The sequence below is a fragment of the Vicugna pacos genome, chromosome 6 (assembly GCF_048564905.1).
Source record: "Vicugna pacos chromosome 6, VicPac4, whole genome shotgun sequence".
NCBI lineage: Eukaryota > Metazoa > Chordata > Mammalia > Artiodactyla > Camelidae > Vicugna > Vicugna pacos.
The window spans coordinates 33,035,527-33,055,530 of record NC_132992.1 but is presented as its reverse complement, the minus strand read 5'-3'; the positions used below and the strand labels follow the sequence as shown (position 1 = coordinate 33,055,530).

General features: G+C 45.7%; 1 protein-coding gene and 1 non-coding gene across 7 annotated transcripts in view; one reads left to right on the top strand and one right to left on the bottom strand.

Annotated features, from left to right (window-relative positions):
* The window catches only part of SLC7A8 (solute carrier family 7 member 8), a 49,646-nt gene that overhangs the window by 20,934 nt on the left and 8,708 nt on the right, over positions 1 to 20,004 (top strand). For 4 of the 6 annotated variants that reach the window (XM_031678853.2, XM_031678852.2, XM_072962827.1 and 1 more), the window contains 4 exons: positions 15,199 to 15,324; positions 16,766 to 16,919; positions 17,754 to 17,877; positions 19,085 to 19,188. In XM_031678853.2, the coding sequence (XP_031534713.1) occupies positions 15,199 to 15,324; positions 16,766 to 16,919; positions 17,754 to 17,877; positions 19,085 to 19,188 (508 nt within the window). Of the gene's footprint in view, positions 1 to 5,008; positions 5,207 to 15,198; positions 15,325 to 16,765; positions 16,920 to 17,753; positions 17,878 to 19,084; positions 19,189 to 20,004 lie in introns of those variants that run through there. The other 2 variants (XM_015250412.3, XM_072962829.1) reach the window with 2 other exon arrangements.
* On the bottom strand, positions 10,373 to 10,475 carry LOC116281136 (U6 spliceosomal RNA). The gene has a single exon (XR_012074070.1). It is a non-coding gene; the product is annotated as a U6 spliceosomal RNA (small nuclear RNA).

Sequence of the window (20,004 nt, the reverse complement as noted above, 5' to 3'; positions counted from 1 at the left end):
GGCTGGTCTAAGAATTAAATTGACATGAGACAGATTAAAAGAGAAAATCAAACAGAAGTTTAGTAACATGCATATTTAGGAGAGATTCAGGAAAACTGAGGAACTCAACAAAAAGGCCAAAACCCTCACCTTAAATATATCTTCAGCTAAAGACAAGAGAGGATGTTGGGGTAAAGGTTTGGGACCTCAAAGGGGAGGAAGGTAAATGACACAAAAACGAAACACAAATGTTTGCTAAGCGATGCGGAGACAATGGGACTTTAATCTCTTAAGAGTTTCCCCCACCACCTAGCTCCTATTCTTTGCGGATATCTCTGGTGATAGCACTACTCTGGGAACAGGCCCTCTAAACTCTTTTTAGGCAGTTTTTTTTGGGGGGGGAGCAAAATTTCCTCCTGAGTCTTTTGGGCCTTGATTGTTTTCAGCTTGAACTATCGGCATGCCAGAGATATTTTGGGGTGGCAAATTTTGGTCCCCTACAGTATTGCCTTTGAAACTTCTTCCAGAAATTTCACAGTCCAGAAGTTGAGCTAATAGATTGCTTTATACCTCATTGAACCAGTCTCTCAGTCCTGACAGTAGGTCAGTTCAATTCCTTATTTCAGGAGGCAGAGATGCAGGTGGGCACTCAAAGTTAGGCACAGAGGGATAAGCAATCATATATTTGGTAAGAGGCATTTCTATGGAGACAAAAGAAAAATAGAGGTTAATGCTTGGAGCAAATTATAAATCCAGTGTCTGAATCCTGAGAGTTGCCAGTTGAGATTTCTAGATGTTAGGTTCAAAGCATCTTTTGCAGTTTGAAATGTCTCTGATAATATCATCTGGTGTTCAGGCAAGCTTTCTGAGTGGCTTGCAAAGCAATAGGCATGGGGAGGAGGGTATAGCTCAGTGTGGAGTGCATGCTTAGGGCGCACAAGTCCTGAGTTCAATCCCCAGTACCTCCGTTAAGTAAGTAAGTAAATAAATAAATAAACAAACCTAACCAACCACGCCCATATAAACCCCCAAAAGCAACAGGCACAAAGATTGTCTAAATGTGGGCATTGTGGTGATCTGTCTTAAGTTTATATCAAGTCGTTCAGTTTTAGTTTGCAGGGCTTTGGGAAAAGGACAGCTTTAGTTTTTGATGGTTTCAAGTCAAAAATGAGAGAAAAACTGAAAATGTTAGTTTGGAGAGTTGTAGCCAAATATTTGAGGAAACTAGAAGAATTTAGGATCCAGTTCAGTTTACAGGTAGAAAAACAAAACCTCAAAGGTGATTAACAGAATTAGAATCTAATATTCATATAAGCACGTACTATACCTTCTATTGAAATGTAATTTTCTCTCTAAAATCACCTTCTTTTTACCAGAGATAGCCAAATTAAAACGAATTTGTTTGTAAAATAAATAAGTTTAGTTTTATTAAACTTGGCCTGATACTTTACATAAGTCCAGCAAGAATAGCCATTTTTTAAATATGCCTTGCTGGAACTTGTCATAAGGAATCAGACTGAACTTTTAATTGTCTCTCGAGGCCAGGAAGCCACACCAAGGACATTCCATTAGCTTTGCCTGTAATACCTATGGATTTGGGTGAATTTTTTTCTCCATGAGGTCCCCAAAATATCCTGAGGTTCTTCCACCTGCCAGGAAGTGATCTTCTTTACTCACCTGGTAAGGCTGCTGGGAACCCTGAAGGCAAGGTACCAGGCTGTTTTTCCAAGGGGCTTTATGGCTCCATAAAGTCAACCCTAATTCTTTAAAACTATCTGATTGTATCTGATTCTATGCATGTCTCTCTCAAATATGACATTTCAGTCAAAGCCTTGGTAATATAACCAATGTTTCCAATTGTATCATGTTATAAGGAAAACAGATTTTTATTGAACTTATGCAAATAACTATATTGCCATGAAAATAGGAAAACTCACTGAGTTTCCAAATGTTTGAGGCATCAGGTAGGGAGAAAAAAAGATAATTGTTTCAGCTTTTTGAGAAATTGTAAACTGTGATACCAATTTTTTTTTGATTGGCAAACTTATGAATACATATAATTTCTAAAAACATACATTTCCTCATTACAATTTTTTTTCATTGTGGTATAAGACATGTTTTTAATAAACCCCAACATCTTTAGTTTTTCTGTAATAAGACAGAAGTAAGTAAACTTTGACTTGTTTAACAATTAATGTTTCAGTGTTTTATCATATTTGGAAGCGATCTTGACACTCAATAAATTCCCATCATTTAATTTAACTTAGCAAAACTCTTCATGAGACATTAGACAAAGTCAAGCATCGTCCCAAGTTATTTTTCTTGCTGACCAATATTGTAACAGAGAAAACATGATCTTATTTGACTTTTAGTAAACCTAGGTACAATAGAAGTATTATATTTAATCTTGATAACTCTAGAGACATGTCTGTATTAATTAAATCAACAAACTTAATCTAGACTTAGTACTGAATATTTCTCCAAATCACATGAAGCTGAAATTCATTTGGTTTAGTTTCTTTTATATTTCTGAGAATTTATATAAGCACTTAATTTTCTTTAAGCCAGCAAAATAAAGCCCTTTTACAAATTAATTTTGGCAATACCACTTGTAGAAGGTACCACACAGCTGTAAAACATGAATATAGACAACATACAAACACACAAACAGACCCAGATCCCATAGCACCATTCCAAAATTTCAGCCAGGAATCAGGTACAATAATACAAAACCCACCAAACCGGGTTTCTGACAGAAGGAACAAATCAGGGTCACCTGTTTAAGTGGATTTCCAAGGAAAAAGAAAGAAACTGCAAATCCATCAGTTAATCACCATATTGAGCTCCTACGTTGAAGAGAGGTGAAGCATTATTTACAGAGCATTGGGAGAGATTAAAGGCTAGCAAAAAGATTGATGTACAAACAAATAATTACAATACAATGTGACGACAAAAGTGTGTGCCACACAGAGAAAAGTGCTTCAGAGTTGGGAGAGGAGTGCTAGAGAAGGTTCCAGATTAAGCTAGGTCTTGACAGGTAAGTAAGCAGTCTCCAGACGGGCGTACAATAGAACAGCCTGACAGAAGGAAGAGCACAGGCAAGACCTGGGGTCAAGAAAGAAATGACTCGTTGGAGAAAAACAAGTGCTTTTGTGTGGGTGGAGCCTAGGAGAGAGACAAGAGGTGAGGCTGAACAGGTGAGCAGGAACCAGATCTTAAAGGGTCCCCTGTATCATGCGGAGAAGAGCAGGCTTCATCCAAGGAGCAGGGAACCACTGAAGGATTCTGTGCAGAGGTAACGTGATTAGATTCACATTTGAGTGAAGACAAGACCATGACACTTGAAGCAGAGAGACAGGTCAGCAGGCTAAGCATTTTGCCAGGCCAGAGAGGTGGTGGCCTGTAATTAAAACAGAGTTACAGGGTGACAAAAACAAGAAAGAGTTAGGAGTAGAATCAGCTGGCCATGTTAACTGATTGAATACAAGGAGGGAGAAATCTAGTTGCTCTACAAATCAAAATTAAATATGTTTCAAATGAAATATATGTCTCCTTAACTGTCTCCAGCATCTGTGATGAGCAGTTAACAATGTGTTCTCTCTCTGCTTTCCACGTCCTCTCCAAATCCCTGAGCTGCTAAGAGGATCTTTGGTTGGAAGTCTTCCTCAGGGTGGTTCTTCCAGGATGCTGCTCAAAAGCCTGCTCTGGAACAGAAGTGGATTTGGGACCTTCAGGAAGGGTTATGTAAACGAGAATCACACTTCGTTCATTCAGCAAACATTTATCAAAGGCCACGATGTGCTATGTACTGTTCTTGGCCCTGAGAACTGGGCCATGAGATAACTGAAATTTTTCAGACCTCGGCTGAAAAGTAATGAGTAGGACTAAACTAGGGCTCCCCCAGGTAGCCCAGCATGCTGTATTCTGTTTCCTCTGCTTTCCCACTTTGTCTTCCGTTTTTCTCTTCTCCCCCACCCCAGCTCAGAAGCCATGTTTAGCTAATGCTGAAGAGAGAATTACTCAGCTCTTGGAAATTGCTGAGCTGGGTGTTCAGGCTTCTTGGCTGAACTAAGTCCTGGATGGTGATTCAGCAGAAACTCCAGGTCTGACAACTGGAGGGGAGAGATCAGGATAAGAAGGAAGGGGAAGAGAGAGCCAGGAAAGGAAGGGAAGGGAAGGGGGTAGGGCAGCACAGGCAGGAGCTTAGCTGGCAGTGTCCAGGAAAAACTGTGTGATTCAGGATGTCCAGAACCTCCAGAGCACCTGTGTGCCCCTCCTCCTCTGCTTATTTGTTCTTGGAGGAGGGAGGCCATTCTGAAGGCTCAGAGCACCTCCTCGCCTTAGAGGGGCTTCTGAGATTACTCAAACATTGCCAGTGCTTTGACAGGAAAAGGGCTGGAGAAGGGAAAACTTGCTGTAGTGTGGTAGGCAAGATCTATTTCAAAGCCCTATTGTGCACCTTGCAGAAGCTGGGATCAAAGCTTAGTTTATAGGGAAAGACTGCTTTGATTTTGTTATTGTTGCTGTTGCTCTGTTTGATGTCTTTGTCTTTCGCCAGTCGAGTTATTTACAGTAATGCCAACCTTTGTTGTAAGCAGGTAGAGACTTGAGAGTTTATAATGCAGCTCTGGGACTCCTATGAAAAATGTCTCGACCCTGGGTGAGCCCAGAAGGATTCTAGGGAGCTGGCTGTGTCTCCTCACTCTTACCCCCCATTTCCCCCAGGCTCCCTGAGGTCTAGGAGGAGAAAAGATAGCTTAGACTGGCCTGCGTGGCTAGAACTGGAACCTTATCAGAGCCTCTGGGTTGCGTGCCTTAGAACTCAAACAGGGCTCCCGTGTTTTCTTTGCCTATCGGTGCCTTTTGGCAGCCGGCACCGGTTACCCCCTCGATCTGGAAACTCTTGAGGTTAGGCAGGCCAAGGGAAGCAGCTTTTCCACAATCAGAAACACGTGCCCTATTCCTTCTAAGGCGCCCGGGGCCAGCCTATCGCAGAGCCGAGCGTCGCCACACCCCCCGCGGCAGGCGGCGCCCGGCTCACCCCGCGGCTGGGCGCGGGCACCCCCGGGAGGACTGGTCGGGGGGCACCACCTCGCCCCTTTTGCGCCAGGTCCAGAGGGAGGGGGTCAGGGGGAGCTGGCCAGAGCGTGGCAGAAGGCGGAGAAGTGCAGGCCCCAGCAAAAGGTGAGACGAGGAAACCAACGCTTCTGGCAGGCCGGTGACCCAGGTGAAATTTACCGCTGCTTCAGAGGGTTGGGGAACTCCGTCCCGGGAAGGTGCTTATTTTGAAGTTCTGCAGGGGAACAGGGTGTTCTGATTTCTGCCGTATGGCATCACTAGCTTCCCTTTCAGCAGCTGTCTGTTTTCAGTACATTCCATCTTTCTTTTTTCTGTCCTGGCCGTCTCTCTCTCTCTCTCTCTCTCTCTCTCTCTCTCTCACACACACACACACACACACACACACTTGTGATGATGTGTATTTTCCTCCTCTTCCTTCCTCCCCCCTCCCCCTCCCCGTTGTGTCTCATGCTCATTCTTTCCCTCACTTCTTCACCATCTGTCTTTATGGACTTTGGCAATCTGGGCATTTTTACTGCCTGTTTTCTCTTATCTGGAAAGACAAAGAGAGGCCGGGTTCTGGAAATGCTAAAGGGAAACAAGCCTTTCCAAGCTGCCTCCAGCTTGCTCCTGAGAAAAGTATGAGCTGACAAGGCCAAGAAATCCAAATGGAGTCCTGGAGTTGGAGGGAAATGTGATGGTGACGTTGATAAGGGGCCAGACGAAGGGCCACAAGGCAGAAAAACAAGTTTGCTGGTGAGAAATAATTGTCTTTAACACCCTGGGGACAATGAACCCAACGCTCTTGGTTTCTGAGGAGCAGCCATCTTAGTCTCCCCCCTTTTCACACTGGCATCTGACTTCCTGCTGCCCAGAAAGCAACCTGGCCAGCATCTTCAGGTGACAGACTCGGAGCCCCAGGTGGCACTGTCAGCAGTGACTGTGGGTACCACTGACAGGAGCAAGGGAGAGAGACACTACGGGAGTGGAAGAAGGGAAAGAAGAGTAATGTGCATGTGATAAAAGAAAGGCTGGTGTAGTGGCAGAATAAGCAACTGGGAATGGAGTGGCAGAGGGACTGGGGTGGGGGGAGTCCTGTCTGTGGAACTAACTAGCAGGGATCTTACTTCATTTAACATATAAAATAAGGTTCTGAGAGGGAAGGTATAGCTCAGTGATAGAGTGCATGCCTAGCATGCCTGAGGTCCTGGGCTCAATTCCCAGTATCTCCATTAAAATAATAAATAATTCCCCCCCCCAAAATCAATATAAAATAAAATGAGGTTCTGAGTCTCTCTGATTGCCCATGAGGCTGGAAACATGCCTCTGGGTAGTAGAGTGCAGGCCTCAGATATCTCCCTTCAGTACCAAGAGCTGTCTATGAGTGAGCCCCATGTGGGTCATTCTTCTGAGCACAGTTCTTACAGCAGTCAACCCGGCCCCCGTCCAGGTGGCTGGCCCCTTCCTGACTTTCACTCATCAGGCCACAACAGTGTGGTTCATGGAGTAGAAGCTGGCTTGGCAAAAGGAGTGAGGATTGGTTTGGGCATCCGTGCCGGAAAGTGTTCATTGGCCCTCTGATAAAGACAAAATGACCCTTTGCCAGTCCAGCTCAGCAACAAGCCAGCATCCTGTGTCCAGAAGCAAGGGAGGATCTTAAGACAGTTATCCAGTGGTGTCTGGGGTCAGCCGGTGCTTTGTGAGCTTTCTCAGGGGAAGGAGAAGCAGCTATGATATGTACCCTCCCCTCAACACTGTCTAGCCTCACAGGTACTTGCCTGCTCTGCTTCATGGGGCTACCCTGTGATGTTAAAACCCTGATATTTCTCCCGAGAGAAGCACAATGGCTCCTGTGCACCCTTCCTGGTATTTTCTGAATAGATTTATTCATCTGTCCATCCTCTAGTCAGTAAGCATTAGCACCTACTGTGTTCCGGGCAGGTATAGGATCTTAAGATTGTCCTGGCCAGTAGAGTGTTGTTAACGGCTGTATGTGCAGCATGGACTGCAAAAGAACAGGGAAGTTTCATTCTCCACAGCAGCGGCAGCAACAGCATTCCTTGCCTTCTGCAGGGCATTCCTTCCCGGCAATAATTTTTAAAGGTGGTGCAACTTTCTTGTGGAGACCAAGGCACAGGGACATGTTTGAACATCTGGGCTCCTGGTTCAATGCTTCATCCTTATGCTTCCCAGCCCCATAGCCCCTAATCCACCTTTGTGCCCACACTTCCAGACAGCTTGGATTGAAGGACCCCAGAACAGGTAATTTGTGGATGAGTGTCCTCCTGAGGAAAAGGTTGAAACAGATTAGAAATTGAGGAGAAGGGTCAGGGATACCAGAGGAAGCAACAAGGGAGAACAAAGCAACAATGCAAGATGTGGCCTGATGTGCAGTGTGGCGGCTCCAAAACCCTCCCAACCATCCCCTTCCCCGTCCACTGTGCTTTGCTTCCAGTTGTCAGCATTATCCTGAGCAAATCATGCCCTCTTTTTGAGTTCTTATTTCTTAGTTTATGAACAATTAGAATAAGCACTTAACATTTTATACAACAGTACACAGGTTGCAGGGCATCCTATGGGATTAAAATGGACCACACTTCCATTTTACAGAGAGGGAAGGGAGGCTTAAAGAGCTTGACTGACTTGTCCAGAGAGGACATGACCGCACAGGGAAGAGCGCCACAGCCACTGGGTTCTCCGGGTTCTAAGTTCTACGACTGTTAGTCAGCCCAGGCTGCCATCTGTGAGAGAGCCATCTGTGCCTTCGTCCTTCCAAGCTACACAACCCACTTCCATCATTACTACTTCACTCCTCACACAGGCTGCTCTGAGCTCTACTTGCTTGCTCTGCACTTGAGAAAGACACCAGAAACCCACATGGTTTTTCACTCACCAGGGGTCACTGGGCAGATCTGAGGGGAAGAGTGATAAAGTCACAGTCCTGGCTCTGTGGTGGCTGTAAGGACTTAAAACCAGTGCCACAATTCCTTTATCCATTCTTAAAATTTTCGTAAAGAAGATGTTCTGTTTCAAAATGGATTAGAGAGATTGATTTTTTTTTTTGCTATTGGAGTGTTTTATCCCTTTATCTTTTTTAAAGGTTATATTCCATTTATATTCCATTTAAAGGTTACTATGAAATATTGGTTATATTCCCCATGTTGTACAGTATATCCTTATTTTATACCTAATAGTTTGTACCTCTTACTCCTTTACCCTTATATTGCTCCTCCCCCCTTCCCTCTCCCCACTGGTAACCACTAGTTTGTTCTCTTTATCTGTGAGTCCGCTTCTTTTTTGTTATATTCGCTAGTTTGTTGTATTTTTTAGACTCCACATATAAGAGATACCATATAATTTTTGTATTTCTCCATCTGACATTTCACTTAGCGCAATACCCTCCAAGTTTACCCATGTTGCTGCAAACGGCAAGATTTTATTCTTTTTTATGGCTGAGTAGTGTTCCATTGTGTACATACACCACATCTTCTTTATCTGTTCATCTGTTGATGGACACTTAGGTTGCTTCCACATCTCGACAATTATAAATAATGTTGCTATGAACATTGGGGTGCATGTATCTTTTTGAATTAGTGTTTTTGGGTTTTTTTTGGACATAGACCCAGGAGTGGAATTGCTGGGTCATATGGTAGTTCTACTTTTAGTTTTTTGAGAAACCTCCATACTGTTTCCTGCAGTGACTGCACCAATTTACATTCCCACCAACAATGTGCAAGGGTTCCATTTTCTTCACATCCTCCCCAACATTTGTTATTTGTGTTCTTTTTGTTGATAACCATGCTGACAGACGTGAGGTGATATCTCACTGTGGTTTTGACTTGCATTTCCCTGGTGATTAGCGATGTTGAGCTCAAGAGATTGATTTTAAATTGCCTCTTTTACCTATAGTCTATAATGTATCCATTTAAGGTAAAATTTCCCCCAGAATGTTGTTCCTATTCTTTCCTTCCAATATTTGTAATCCTTTGACCTCATGTGCCTCCCCTCCGGCTGATCGACTCCACCTGGGGAAGCCACAGAGCGGGCTCTGCCGAAGTGCACGGGGTGTCATGCTTGACAAGATAGCACACAGTGGGGCTGATCCTTACCCTCCACCGGGAGGAGTGAACTCAGACTCTGGACTCCTGAGTTCATTCATGTCTTGGCTTTCCATCGTGACGTCTTTTATGGCCTTTGGTTGTAGCCTCTGGTCAGTAAAGTTAGGAGAGCAGCACATTTCTGGGGGCAGAGAGCAAATGACTTGTGTCTATGAACATCCTGGCACTGAACCTACCTTACAAGAGGTCTATAACTCTTGGACCTGTGTTTGTACATCTGGGTTGCGTATGTGGACCCGCAGTGTTATGGACCATGGAGGAGACTGGAGAACCCAGGATCAGATGAAGCAGGGATATAGGGAGTCTTTTGCCCTGAATTTTCCTGAGACGAAAAGCACAGCTAGAGTTACCTTAGGGCAAGCCTGTTTACTACTATATTGAATTACCAAGGGGAGGAAGAGGAGGCAGTGACACCTAGCTACAGGATCTGGGTGTGTGCAAGCATCAGGATGCTGTCATGTGCTGCGTGTGATGTGGAAATTCGCCAACCAGGTCAGCACATTGGTGACCTCGCTTTCACTGCCCGCACCCAGAGTGCCCCTACTCTTCCCTCCACCTGGGGTTGTGCAAGGCCTGTGACGGGCACTCTTTTGGGGTCCTGGTGTGTGCTGCCTGGTGGCTCTTGAAAAGCTTTTCCCTTTGAAGAGTATGCCCCCTGCTTTCTTTCTGCGTGGCATCTGGCGCTGTATGTGTTTCTTATCACTGCTGTAACAAATTACCACAAACTGAGTAAACTACAGAGATTTTATTACCTTACCATTCTGGAGTCCTAAATTCAAGGTGTCAGCAAGGCTGTGTCCCTTCTGGAAGCTCTGGGGAGAATTGTTTCCTTGCCTCTCCCAGCTTCTAGAAGTCATCTGTATTCTTTGGCTCATGGCCCCTTCCTCTGTCTTCAAAGCCAGCAGCATAGCATCTTCAAATCACTCTCTCTGTTTTTTTTTTAGTTGAAGTATAGTTGATTTACAATGTGTTAGTTTCTGGTGTACAGCATAGTGGTTCATTTATATATATATATATATATATATACACACACATATTCCTTTTCATATTCTTTTCATTATAGGCTATTAAAAGATATTAAATATAGTTCCCTGTGCTATACAGTAGGACCTGTTGTTTATCTATTTTGTATATTGTAGTGTGTATCTGCTAATCCCAAACTCTTAATTTATATCTCCCTCCTCTTCCCCTTTGGTATTCATAAGTTTGTTTTCTATAAAAATATGGAAGACTTCACACATTTGTGTGTCATCCACGTGCAGGGAGGTATTCGTCTCTGTATTGTTCCAATTTTAGTACATGTGCAGCTGAAGCGAGCACTCACACCTCTCTTTCTTTCTGTCTCTGACCTCTGTTTTCCATCATTACATCTCCCTTTCTAACTCTGACCCTCCTGCCTCCCTGTAATAAGGATTCTTATGATGACACTGGGCCTACTAAGATAATCCAGGATAACCTCTCCACTTGAAGCTCTTTAATCACATTTGTGAAATTCCTTTTGCAAGGTAATATTCACAAGATTAGGATGTTGACATTTTTGGGAAGGTGATTATTCTGCCTGTCACAGGCCCCATGAGTTCTGATGTCATTGTCAAGGGGAAGAAGTGAATGAGAGGCTTCTGTGACTCCCCAGGGATCAGAATATGAGGATGAGGGCTGGGCTGGGGCTTAGGGGTACCTCTCCACAGGGAGCAGGCGCTTACTCACCCTCTCCACAGTGGACACATTCCAGGTCAGCGATGGAATCTGCACTGTCATGGGTCTGACAAGGACTCTGCGTCCCTGCCAGTTCCGCAGCTTCCCCATGGGCAGGAGGCTTTGAGCCCACCTCTCCTGCTTGGCAGTTGCTAGGCCCTGGGCTCTGGGCAGGGCATGAGATTACTGGGTTCTGAGACCTGCCTGTCTCTCTCTCTCTTTTTTTTTTTTTTTTTTTTTTTTGGTATCCCTCTTGTCACTTTGACATTAAGCTTTTCAAACTGGGCAGATTAAGTAACCAAGCCCTGACTTCAGCATCTTCTTGAAGTCTCATCTTCTTGATAGCCTTTTCACCTATTTTTTTAAAGCCAGGAAACAGAATGGAAAGAAAAGAAAAAGAGGAGAAAACACTAAAGAAATACAGAGAAGGCTGAGGTTCCAGAGGGCCGTCTAGAGAAGCAGCCACCCCCCCCACCCCCCAGCCAGACTGCAATGGACTAGAACCAGAGTCTTATGCCTTCTTGTTTGTTTTGTCCGGCTAGCCCCCAATTATAAAATTCTCTGTTACTGCGCTCTTTCCTACCTATAGGAAGCATCTCTGACTTCCCTGAGCAGGACTAGGGGCTCCTCACAGTTGCCTGCCAGCTTCTGTGAAGAGCTCTACTGACACCATATTGCTTTGTGATCACCTTTTAGCTCAGCCATCTCCCCTCTTACAGTGTCAACTTCCTGATCACAGGAAAGGACTTGTGTCTTGTTTATAACACCCCTCACCAGAGTATCTAGAACTTGTAGGTTCTTTGTAGATAATGGTTGGTTGGATGGATGGATGGATGGGTAGGTAGATGGATGAAGACCCTCACATCTCAATCTGCAGTGGCCACTGGTCCCCATCTTCATGTGGCTTCCCTGAGGTCACTGTATCTCAAGCATGTAGAATTCAGGGTCTTGCTAAGAAGAGAGAGGGCACGTAGCCATCAGCAGCAGAAGGGTGCTGGGCACAGACAGGCAGAGGCAGGACGCCTGAGCAGGGCAGGGTCTTGGCAAGTGTTGCCTTCCCTCACTGACCTTTCCTTTCCGGATGGAGGCTCGAGTTTCAGCCCGCTGTGAGGGACGCTGTCCTGTGGTACAGGGAGACTGAAAATGCCCTCTTTCCCCACAGTCACATGCTGTGTTGGCCAACTGCAGGGCGGAGGATCAGAAGAGGCCTGCCGCCATTGTTCCAGGGAGATCAGGCAGCCTGTCTCCCCCATCCCATTGTCAGGATTTCTCTTTTATGTCTGAAAGTTCCCTGAAAAGGCTAAAAGTTAAATATTAGTCAAAGGCTGGGTTCTTGTGGGGATTAGCTCAGGAGGGACAGAAGGCACCCACAGCAAGTTAATATGACAAATTGCCCCTTCCTTCAAACCTCTCCCATCCCCCAGGGAACAGGGTGAAGAAGTCTCTCTAGCTGCCTAGATAGGTCCTGTTTACATTTTCTATCCCAGCACATTCCTCCTCCAGGCCCTGCCCTCTCCTCCCCTCAGTGAGAATGATTTTCTTCTCTGCTTGATGAGATCTAGTTCCTTATTCTGTAGTCCTTCCCTATCCTGGAGCCACAAGGGTTTTGTTTCCTAATCTTCCTTTCATAGAGCAGCCTCCTTTATCCTTTAGTCACTATTGTTTGTATCTGTTTGAACTCCCAGGTCCCAGATGCCCAGCCTTATACCAAGCATGCTTCAGGGCCCCCGGGGAGAAGTTGCGATTACAGGCCCAGTAGTTTAGAGTGATTTAGGTTGAACTGTTACCAGGCATGTGATCCTGAACTCTTTATTGAATTGAGTAAGATAAACCAAAGTGTACATATCAGAACATCTCCGTCCCTCGGAACATCTACAAAATGTTCTCCCACTTCCGGTACTCAAAATCCTACCTTGGACAACATGATGTGGTTTCCCTTATATGACACCGTCTTGGGCAAAAGCTCCTCCACCGTGAGCCAAGAGTTCCTACCCTCGAAGTTAAGCTTCCTGCTGCCCTTTTGACTCTGAAACCAACTGAGGAGATTCCTAGGGCGATTGGTGTGCATGGAACATGCAGACTGAGATGAGATTGAAGGATTAATGAATTGTGGCATTTTCTTTGAATATGAAATATTTGTTGAGCACCTACTATTTGCAGGTACCAGTGATATGCCCTGGGATTAAAAATTTGGAAAAGTCACAGTCCTGCCCTTCTAGTCTACAAGGAGACAGAGTAAAAGAAACAGATAATTATAATACAAAAAAAAAAAGTACCAACCTTAGATATTAACAAAGTGATCTGGGAATAGAGAGGAGGGATGAACTTTGTTCCTTGTCTATAAAACACGGCTGATACATCTTACCTGGCAGGCACCTTGTCAGGAATAAATAAAATAATAAAGACTCACAGTACAGGTACATTTGAACTGGGTCTTGAAAGATGAGAAGGAGCTTGCCAGGTAGAAACAGGGCAAGGAGGAAGGTTACAGATGGATAATAATGTCAGGTCCTTAGCCTGCAGAAGTGTGCTCTGAATCAAGGAAGGTTGGAAAATACTTGAAAAGTAAAAGCGCAGTTTAAGGATAAGGTATTGATGTAACTTGATCAACTGTTCAAGGGAAGTCAGAGGCCTGATTAAAAGCTTGAAGAAAGTATAGAGTCTCGTGCTTTTATACATATGGCTTGTACCCTTGGAGAACTAGAGGGGTACTGGTCACTGTTTCAGGGGAAGGGGAAGCAAGAAGATTTTAATTTTTTTTCCTTTATTCTCAAGCACTTCATAACCACCAGGAAGTTGAGTCCCCTTCCTGCAGCCCCAGGGCTCCCATGGGTTGCTTAGGGAGTGTGGTGGTAACAGTGTCCTAGTGCTCAGCCTCTGAGCCTTCAGCCAGCCCTTGGAGGTTCCATCATGTTGGCATTTCTGTTGGGAGCCTATGACTTCTAGCCCTCCAGGCCACCAAAGATATCAGGATGGTGGCAAATAAGCACATGAAATCATGCTCAACATCCTTAGTCTCTTGGGAAATGTAAATCAAAGCCTCAATGAAATACCACCACAGACTCCTTTAGAAGAGTCAAGCTTTCGAAGCTGACAATACCAAATGCTGGCAAGGATGCAGAGCAACAGGAAAGCACATTGCTGGTGGGAATGCAAAATGATAGAACCACTTTGGAAAACAGTCTGGCAGTTTCTTACAAAGTTAAACATACATTCACTTATGACCCAAAATCCCATTCCTGGGTATTTACTCAAAAGAAATGAACACTCTAGTCAAAGACCTCTACAATCCACTCAGAGACTTCTGTGCCAGTGTTTATGGCAGCTTTATTTATAATAGCCCCCAACTGGGAGCCATCCAGATGTCCACCAGTAGATGAATAGAAAACTGATACATTCATATAAAGGAGCATTATTTGACAATAAAAAGGAACTATAGTATATTCAGCAACATGAATGGATCTCAAAAGCACCATGTTAACTGAAATAAGTCAGAGAGAAAAGGCTATATACTGTATGATTTCATTTATGTGACATTCTGAAAAAGGTAAAACCATAGGAATAGAAATCAAATTGGTGGTTTCGGGATGTAGGGGAAAAAGACTGACCTCAAAGGAGCACAACATACAAGAGAACCTTTGAAGTGTTGGAAGTGTTCTATATAGAGAGTGTAGTGGTGATTAAACACCTGAATACATTTGTCAAATCTCATCAAACTGTACGCTTACAAAAGTGAATTTTACTATGTGTAACATATACCTTGATAAACCTGAGTAACAATAGATTCATCTAAACCTCTTTCCTCTTGTAATAGCCTATAATGAAAAAGAATATGAAAAGGAATATATATACACACACACACACACACATATGTAACTGAATCACTGTACTGTACACCAGAAATTAACACAACATTGTAAACCAACTACACGTCAATTAAATAATTAAATAAAATAAACCTCTTCCTAAAATCAGGTTCAGGAAGATGACATCCAGGATCGTACCAGTCGCTCAGGGCTCCTCTTGAACATACAATATCTTGAAAACAGAGCCCACACTCATGCCCTGATGAGACGCTGGTTTTTCTCCAAAGCCAATGCCCGCTGCTGGCTTCCAGCCCTAGGCAGGGCGTGTCCTGACCAAGCTCTGAGTCATGGCACGTAATCCCCATTTGTAACCTAACCTACTAACCTAGCCAAGGTTTCTGGACACTGGGGCTGAGCTTGTGGCATTGGCTCACCTGTTACAATCTTGTATCAGGAGCAAGGAACATTTCTGCTTGTATGCAGAGGGTGTCTTGGAGCCTCATTCTGGCTCTGAGGGTATGTTTGGGGGTCTGTCATTTCAGTGCTCCTCACATGGGTCAACTGTGCCAGTGTGCGGTGGGCCACCCGGGTTCAAGATGTGTTCACAGCTGGGAAGCTCCTGGCGCTGGGCCTGATCATCATCATGGGAGTTGTACAGATCTGCAAAGGTGAGTGTCTTCAGAACTTGCCCTGCCCCCGTACATGTACACACCCCTCACACTGTCTTTGGATGTGTGCACACCCTGAGATTTCCCAAACCTGTCCTTGAATGACTTCTCTTCTTCCCTTGCTTGACAAAGGGGATGAGAAACTATCTCCCCCAGGGTGGCTGGGAGTTGGGACGGCCCCCTCTGGTGTGCAGAGTTTAGTCCTCCCATGCTGCCCTCATGGCTCCAACACAGGTAGGAGAAGATTCCAGATCTTTGGACTCCTGTTGCCCTTTTGTCCCAGCTCCAGGGAAGCTCTTGGTATCTTATACTGTGTCTTGTCCACATCTTAAAATGGGAGACAGAGGACATTTTTATATGTTTCCAAATTACTCGTAATCTCTACAAGAGAGAGCTCTACATTCCTGGGGCCCCTGCCAACATTCTCCATTGGATTTGGTCCTTTCCAAGCCCGAGTCTATATTTGGTTTCCATGGGACCCGTGGCAGCACTAGGCTCTGCCCAGTGTCACTGCCTCCTAGAGAAAGTCAAATGACTAACAGAGAGACCTCCCCCTCACCCCCCCAAGTCCTGGAGGCAATGTGAGGTGCCTGGATTTTGACTCCAGGAAACAGAATTAAGGTTCTGCTATATAACGTGCTTAATTATTTTCATCCGTTAGATTAAATTATTTAGCAGGTTATATTATTTCCAGCAATTTAGACTTAAAGGAATCACTGGGCTGTCTTTTCAAAGATAGTGAGTCCCTCCCAATCTGGTCCCAATACTTTCTCCTGATCACTCTCATCTCCTTATTTCCTGTCCAAATGCTCGAGTAGAGACGAAGATGTAAAGTGTGGTCAGCTACGCAGTATCTCACTATCACCTTACTCAGCAGCCTTTCTTGAGGGCCCACTGTGTGCAGGACACTGTGTGCTGAGGGCTGGGAAGGCAATTGAAAAGCTCTTCACTGCAGGACCCCTGCCTTCAGGAGACCTACGCCATGAAAAGGGAGACCAAACACATGCCTTAGGGAGAGACTAGTGGATATTGACAAAGAAAATAGAACAAGCTTGAGCTAATAACAGCATCTTGGAAGCTTTGTTTGAGTGTCATTTGTTCTTGATGCTGTCTTCATAAGAATGTGGACACTGACAGTGACTCCAACCCTCCAAATCCTCCTAGCAAGCCAGCTCCAATTTACCCTGCCCTGACTAGCAACCTCCCCGGCCTTTCCTCCCAAGGAACTTTGCCTTTTGAAAAAGGAGCATTCATAGCTGTGCTTTGAACCTGAGTCCCCATTTGGACTCATGGCTACCGGGTTCAAGGGGGGTCCTGAACCCGTATTTCTCTGCTCCTTTTGGCCTAGTTCTCCAATATGTGAGGCTCACTGGAGACCGGGACTAGGGGCTGCCGGGCCTCTGACGTGTCTCTCTGAGCAGCCTCCTGCCCCTGTCCACAGGACAATACTTCTGGCTGGAGCCAAAGAATGCATTTGAGAATTTCCAAGAACCCGACATCGGCCTCATCGCGCTGGCTTTCCTTCAGGGCTCCTTTGCCTATGGAGGCTGGAACTTTCTGAATTACGTGACTGAGGAACTTGTTGATCCCTACAAGTGAGTTGCAATAGCCCAGCTCTCCCCTCTTTCCCTTCAAAACCCACAGCACCTGCCTCTGGAAAGAGGGAGCCAGCAGAGTGGGTATAGCTCAGCAGTAGAGCACATGCTTAACATGCATGAGGTCCTGGGATCGATCCTCAGTACCTCCATGAAAGAAAAAAAAAAAAGGGCATGGTACTGCCTTACCAGAAACATATAGACCAACAGAATAAAATAGCCAGAAATAAATCCTCGATTATATATATGGTAAAATGATTTTCAGTAACAGCTTCCACGATAATTCATGGAAAGAGGGAGCCAGGTGACCACTGTCTACTTCTCCCCTCAGCCCCCTTCTGACTGTGACCTGGTCTATCCTGAAGAGACAGTTCATTTCCCAGGAATTTAGACCATTTATCACCCACCCTGCCAGCAGAAAAATGACCCAGTGACCATCCCAGAGCAGGTTAAAAGAGGAAAACGGTGCTGAGGTAACACCACTGCCTTAGAGAATGAAATGTGCCCTGAGAGGATTCCAAGCATCTTACTTACCTGTCCCATGACAGGCAGGTCTTTGTGTCTTGAAGAGGGGGCAGGGGTGTGTGTTGTGGAAATTCTGATCAGAGAGAATTCAACAGGAGTGGAGCATATTCCCAGCCTAAGCTGCTCCATTTCCTTTCAATCATCCTGCCCATATGGAGACAAATCCACCCCCTGGGGAGAGGGAGCATCACAGAAGGCTGCAGTGTCAGCCTGGTGTTAGAAAGACAGAAGGCGCTCCCTGGACCCCATGATGAGGCAGGTGGTCCCAGGTACCAGGCCTTTCCTCTCTCACCTCCTCTCCCTCTACAGGAACCTTCCCAGAGCCATCTTCATCTCCATCCCACTGGTCACATTTGTGTATGTCTTTGCCAATGTCGCTTATGTCACTGCAATGTCCCCCCAGGAGCTGCTGGCATCAAACGCAGTTGCTGTGGTAAGACATCAAACTCAGGGAGGGATAAATTAGGAAGCTGGGATTTGCAGATACATGCTACTATATATAAAGTAGGTAACAACAAGGTCCTACTGTATAGCACAGGGAACTATATTCAAAATCTTACAGTAGCCTATCATGGAAAAAATCTGAAAAAGAATAGATGGATAGACACATGTAACTGAATCACTTTGCTGTACACCTGAACCATTGTAAATCAGCTATACTTCAATTAAAAAAAAAAAAGAAATCAAATTTGCACTCCCTCAGACCAGGAATGTTGAAAGACTTGCCGGTTTAGCCCCACTCACTGTCCCCTGATCCCTGGATTGGTGAAATGGAATTCATCCCAAGTCCTCAGGGCAAAAGCCACAGCTTCAGGTGCCCAGGAGCAAATGGACAGCCAGGCTGTAACAGCCAGCTACAACAGCAGAACTGAGCCATTGCCATAGACACCCTGTGGCCTGCAAAGCCGAAATATTTACTATCTGACCCTTTATAGAAAAAAATTTGCCAACTCCTGATCTAGGGCGCTTTAAACTCTGAATGGGATGCTTGTATAAAGGAGACAGGCTCCTCCTCAGAAAGACGTAATCTTGCATAAGATGTGCCATTTTTCTCTGCCTCCACATCCTCACCTGCACAACGTGACTCCTTTTGTCATCAGGGAAACATGTGTGCAGTTTGTGCTCTTTAGGGGAGGAGACGTTGCAGGTCCAAGGCACTGGGGTCCTTGGTATCCAAGAAAGACTTGGAAGCCAGGCAGTTCCCTCAACGTGGCTTCACCTGGGCCATGACCCCACCCTGCCACAGTCATCCTGTGTCTTATCTCTGAAGATTGGAAAGAAAGAGGCCCTCAAACTTCCCCTGGCAGCCTGTTCACATGATTGCTAGCCCCACCCAGCAGGAGAGCTCTTCTCAGCAATCCCTCGCCCATAATGTGCCATAAATTATATATAAATATAAATGTGCTATAAATCGAGTCTGTACTTGGCTCAGAGAATATAGAAGAAGCTGACCCCCTCCCCAATATTTTATATCCTTTCAACACATGAAGACTAGTCTATAGCTTCACATACCTTTTCTCGCTCAGCCTACATAATGGCTTGTTCTTATCACTTTTCCCCCAATATCTTAGCCAGAGAGACTTAGTGAGGGTGGGAGGCTGTAACTCCTTTTCTGCTCACCCTCTTGTTTCCTCTCCCAGACTTTTGGAGAGAAGCTCCTAGGGGTCATGGCCTGGATCATGCCTATTTCCGTCGCCCTGTCTACATTTGGAGGAGTCAATGGATCCCTTTTCACCTCCTCCCGGTGAGTGCTATCCGGGCCCTCCACAGGCCAGGGGCCACTCTGCTGTGCATATTGCTCTGTGTATATGTGGGGGGCTTGTCTCCGTCAGCGGGGGTCTGTGCGGGCATCTGGGTGGTGACTTTGCAGGCGGTGATTGCTCACATGAGGGTGTGTGCGCGTGTGTCTGCGTGGACGTGGAGGAGCCCGTGCTGCTCGTGTGGTGACGCACGACGTGTGTGGCTTGACGTGTGGTGGCAAGCAGTGCCATCCCAGCTCCTGTCCAGAGGAGCAAGGGCTGAGGAGGCTCCAGACTGCGTGCTTGGCAGCAGAACGGTGTCTCGGCTGCAGCCTCAGGGCCCCATTTCCACTTGCCTGGAAGCAGGCAGTGCTGGCTGGAAAGGAACCCCACTCTGAAAGCGACCAGGAGGGACCCACGCCTGGGGCCTCTGGGCCAGCCTCCCATGAAAGTTCTGGGCCCAGACTGCAGGTGGAAAGGGCTCATCTCTGAGCGCCCTGAGGACACAGGCTCCTCTCTGGAAAACAAGCAGGTGGCTGTGGGTGGCCTTCACATAGCTGTTTACCCATGAGACAGTTAGAGGTGTGAAGTGAGATGGGTGGGGAAGAATGGAAGGAAAGCATTTGTCCAAAGCTGAGTCCCCCACCCTCAAACTCTCAGGGAAGCCAGACGCCTGAGTGGGCCCAGGAGTCCCCAGCTCGTCCCTCACTCACCTGAAAGTCTAGCCCCCTCCTTGATGTCCCATCTTGCTGTCTCCCGAATGGGCAACTGAGGCCCACATTTGCTGGCTGATTTCCAATGCTGTGGTTCAAGGGGTCCTC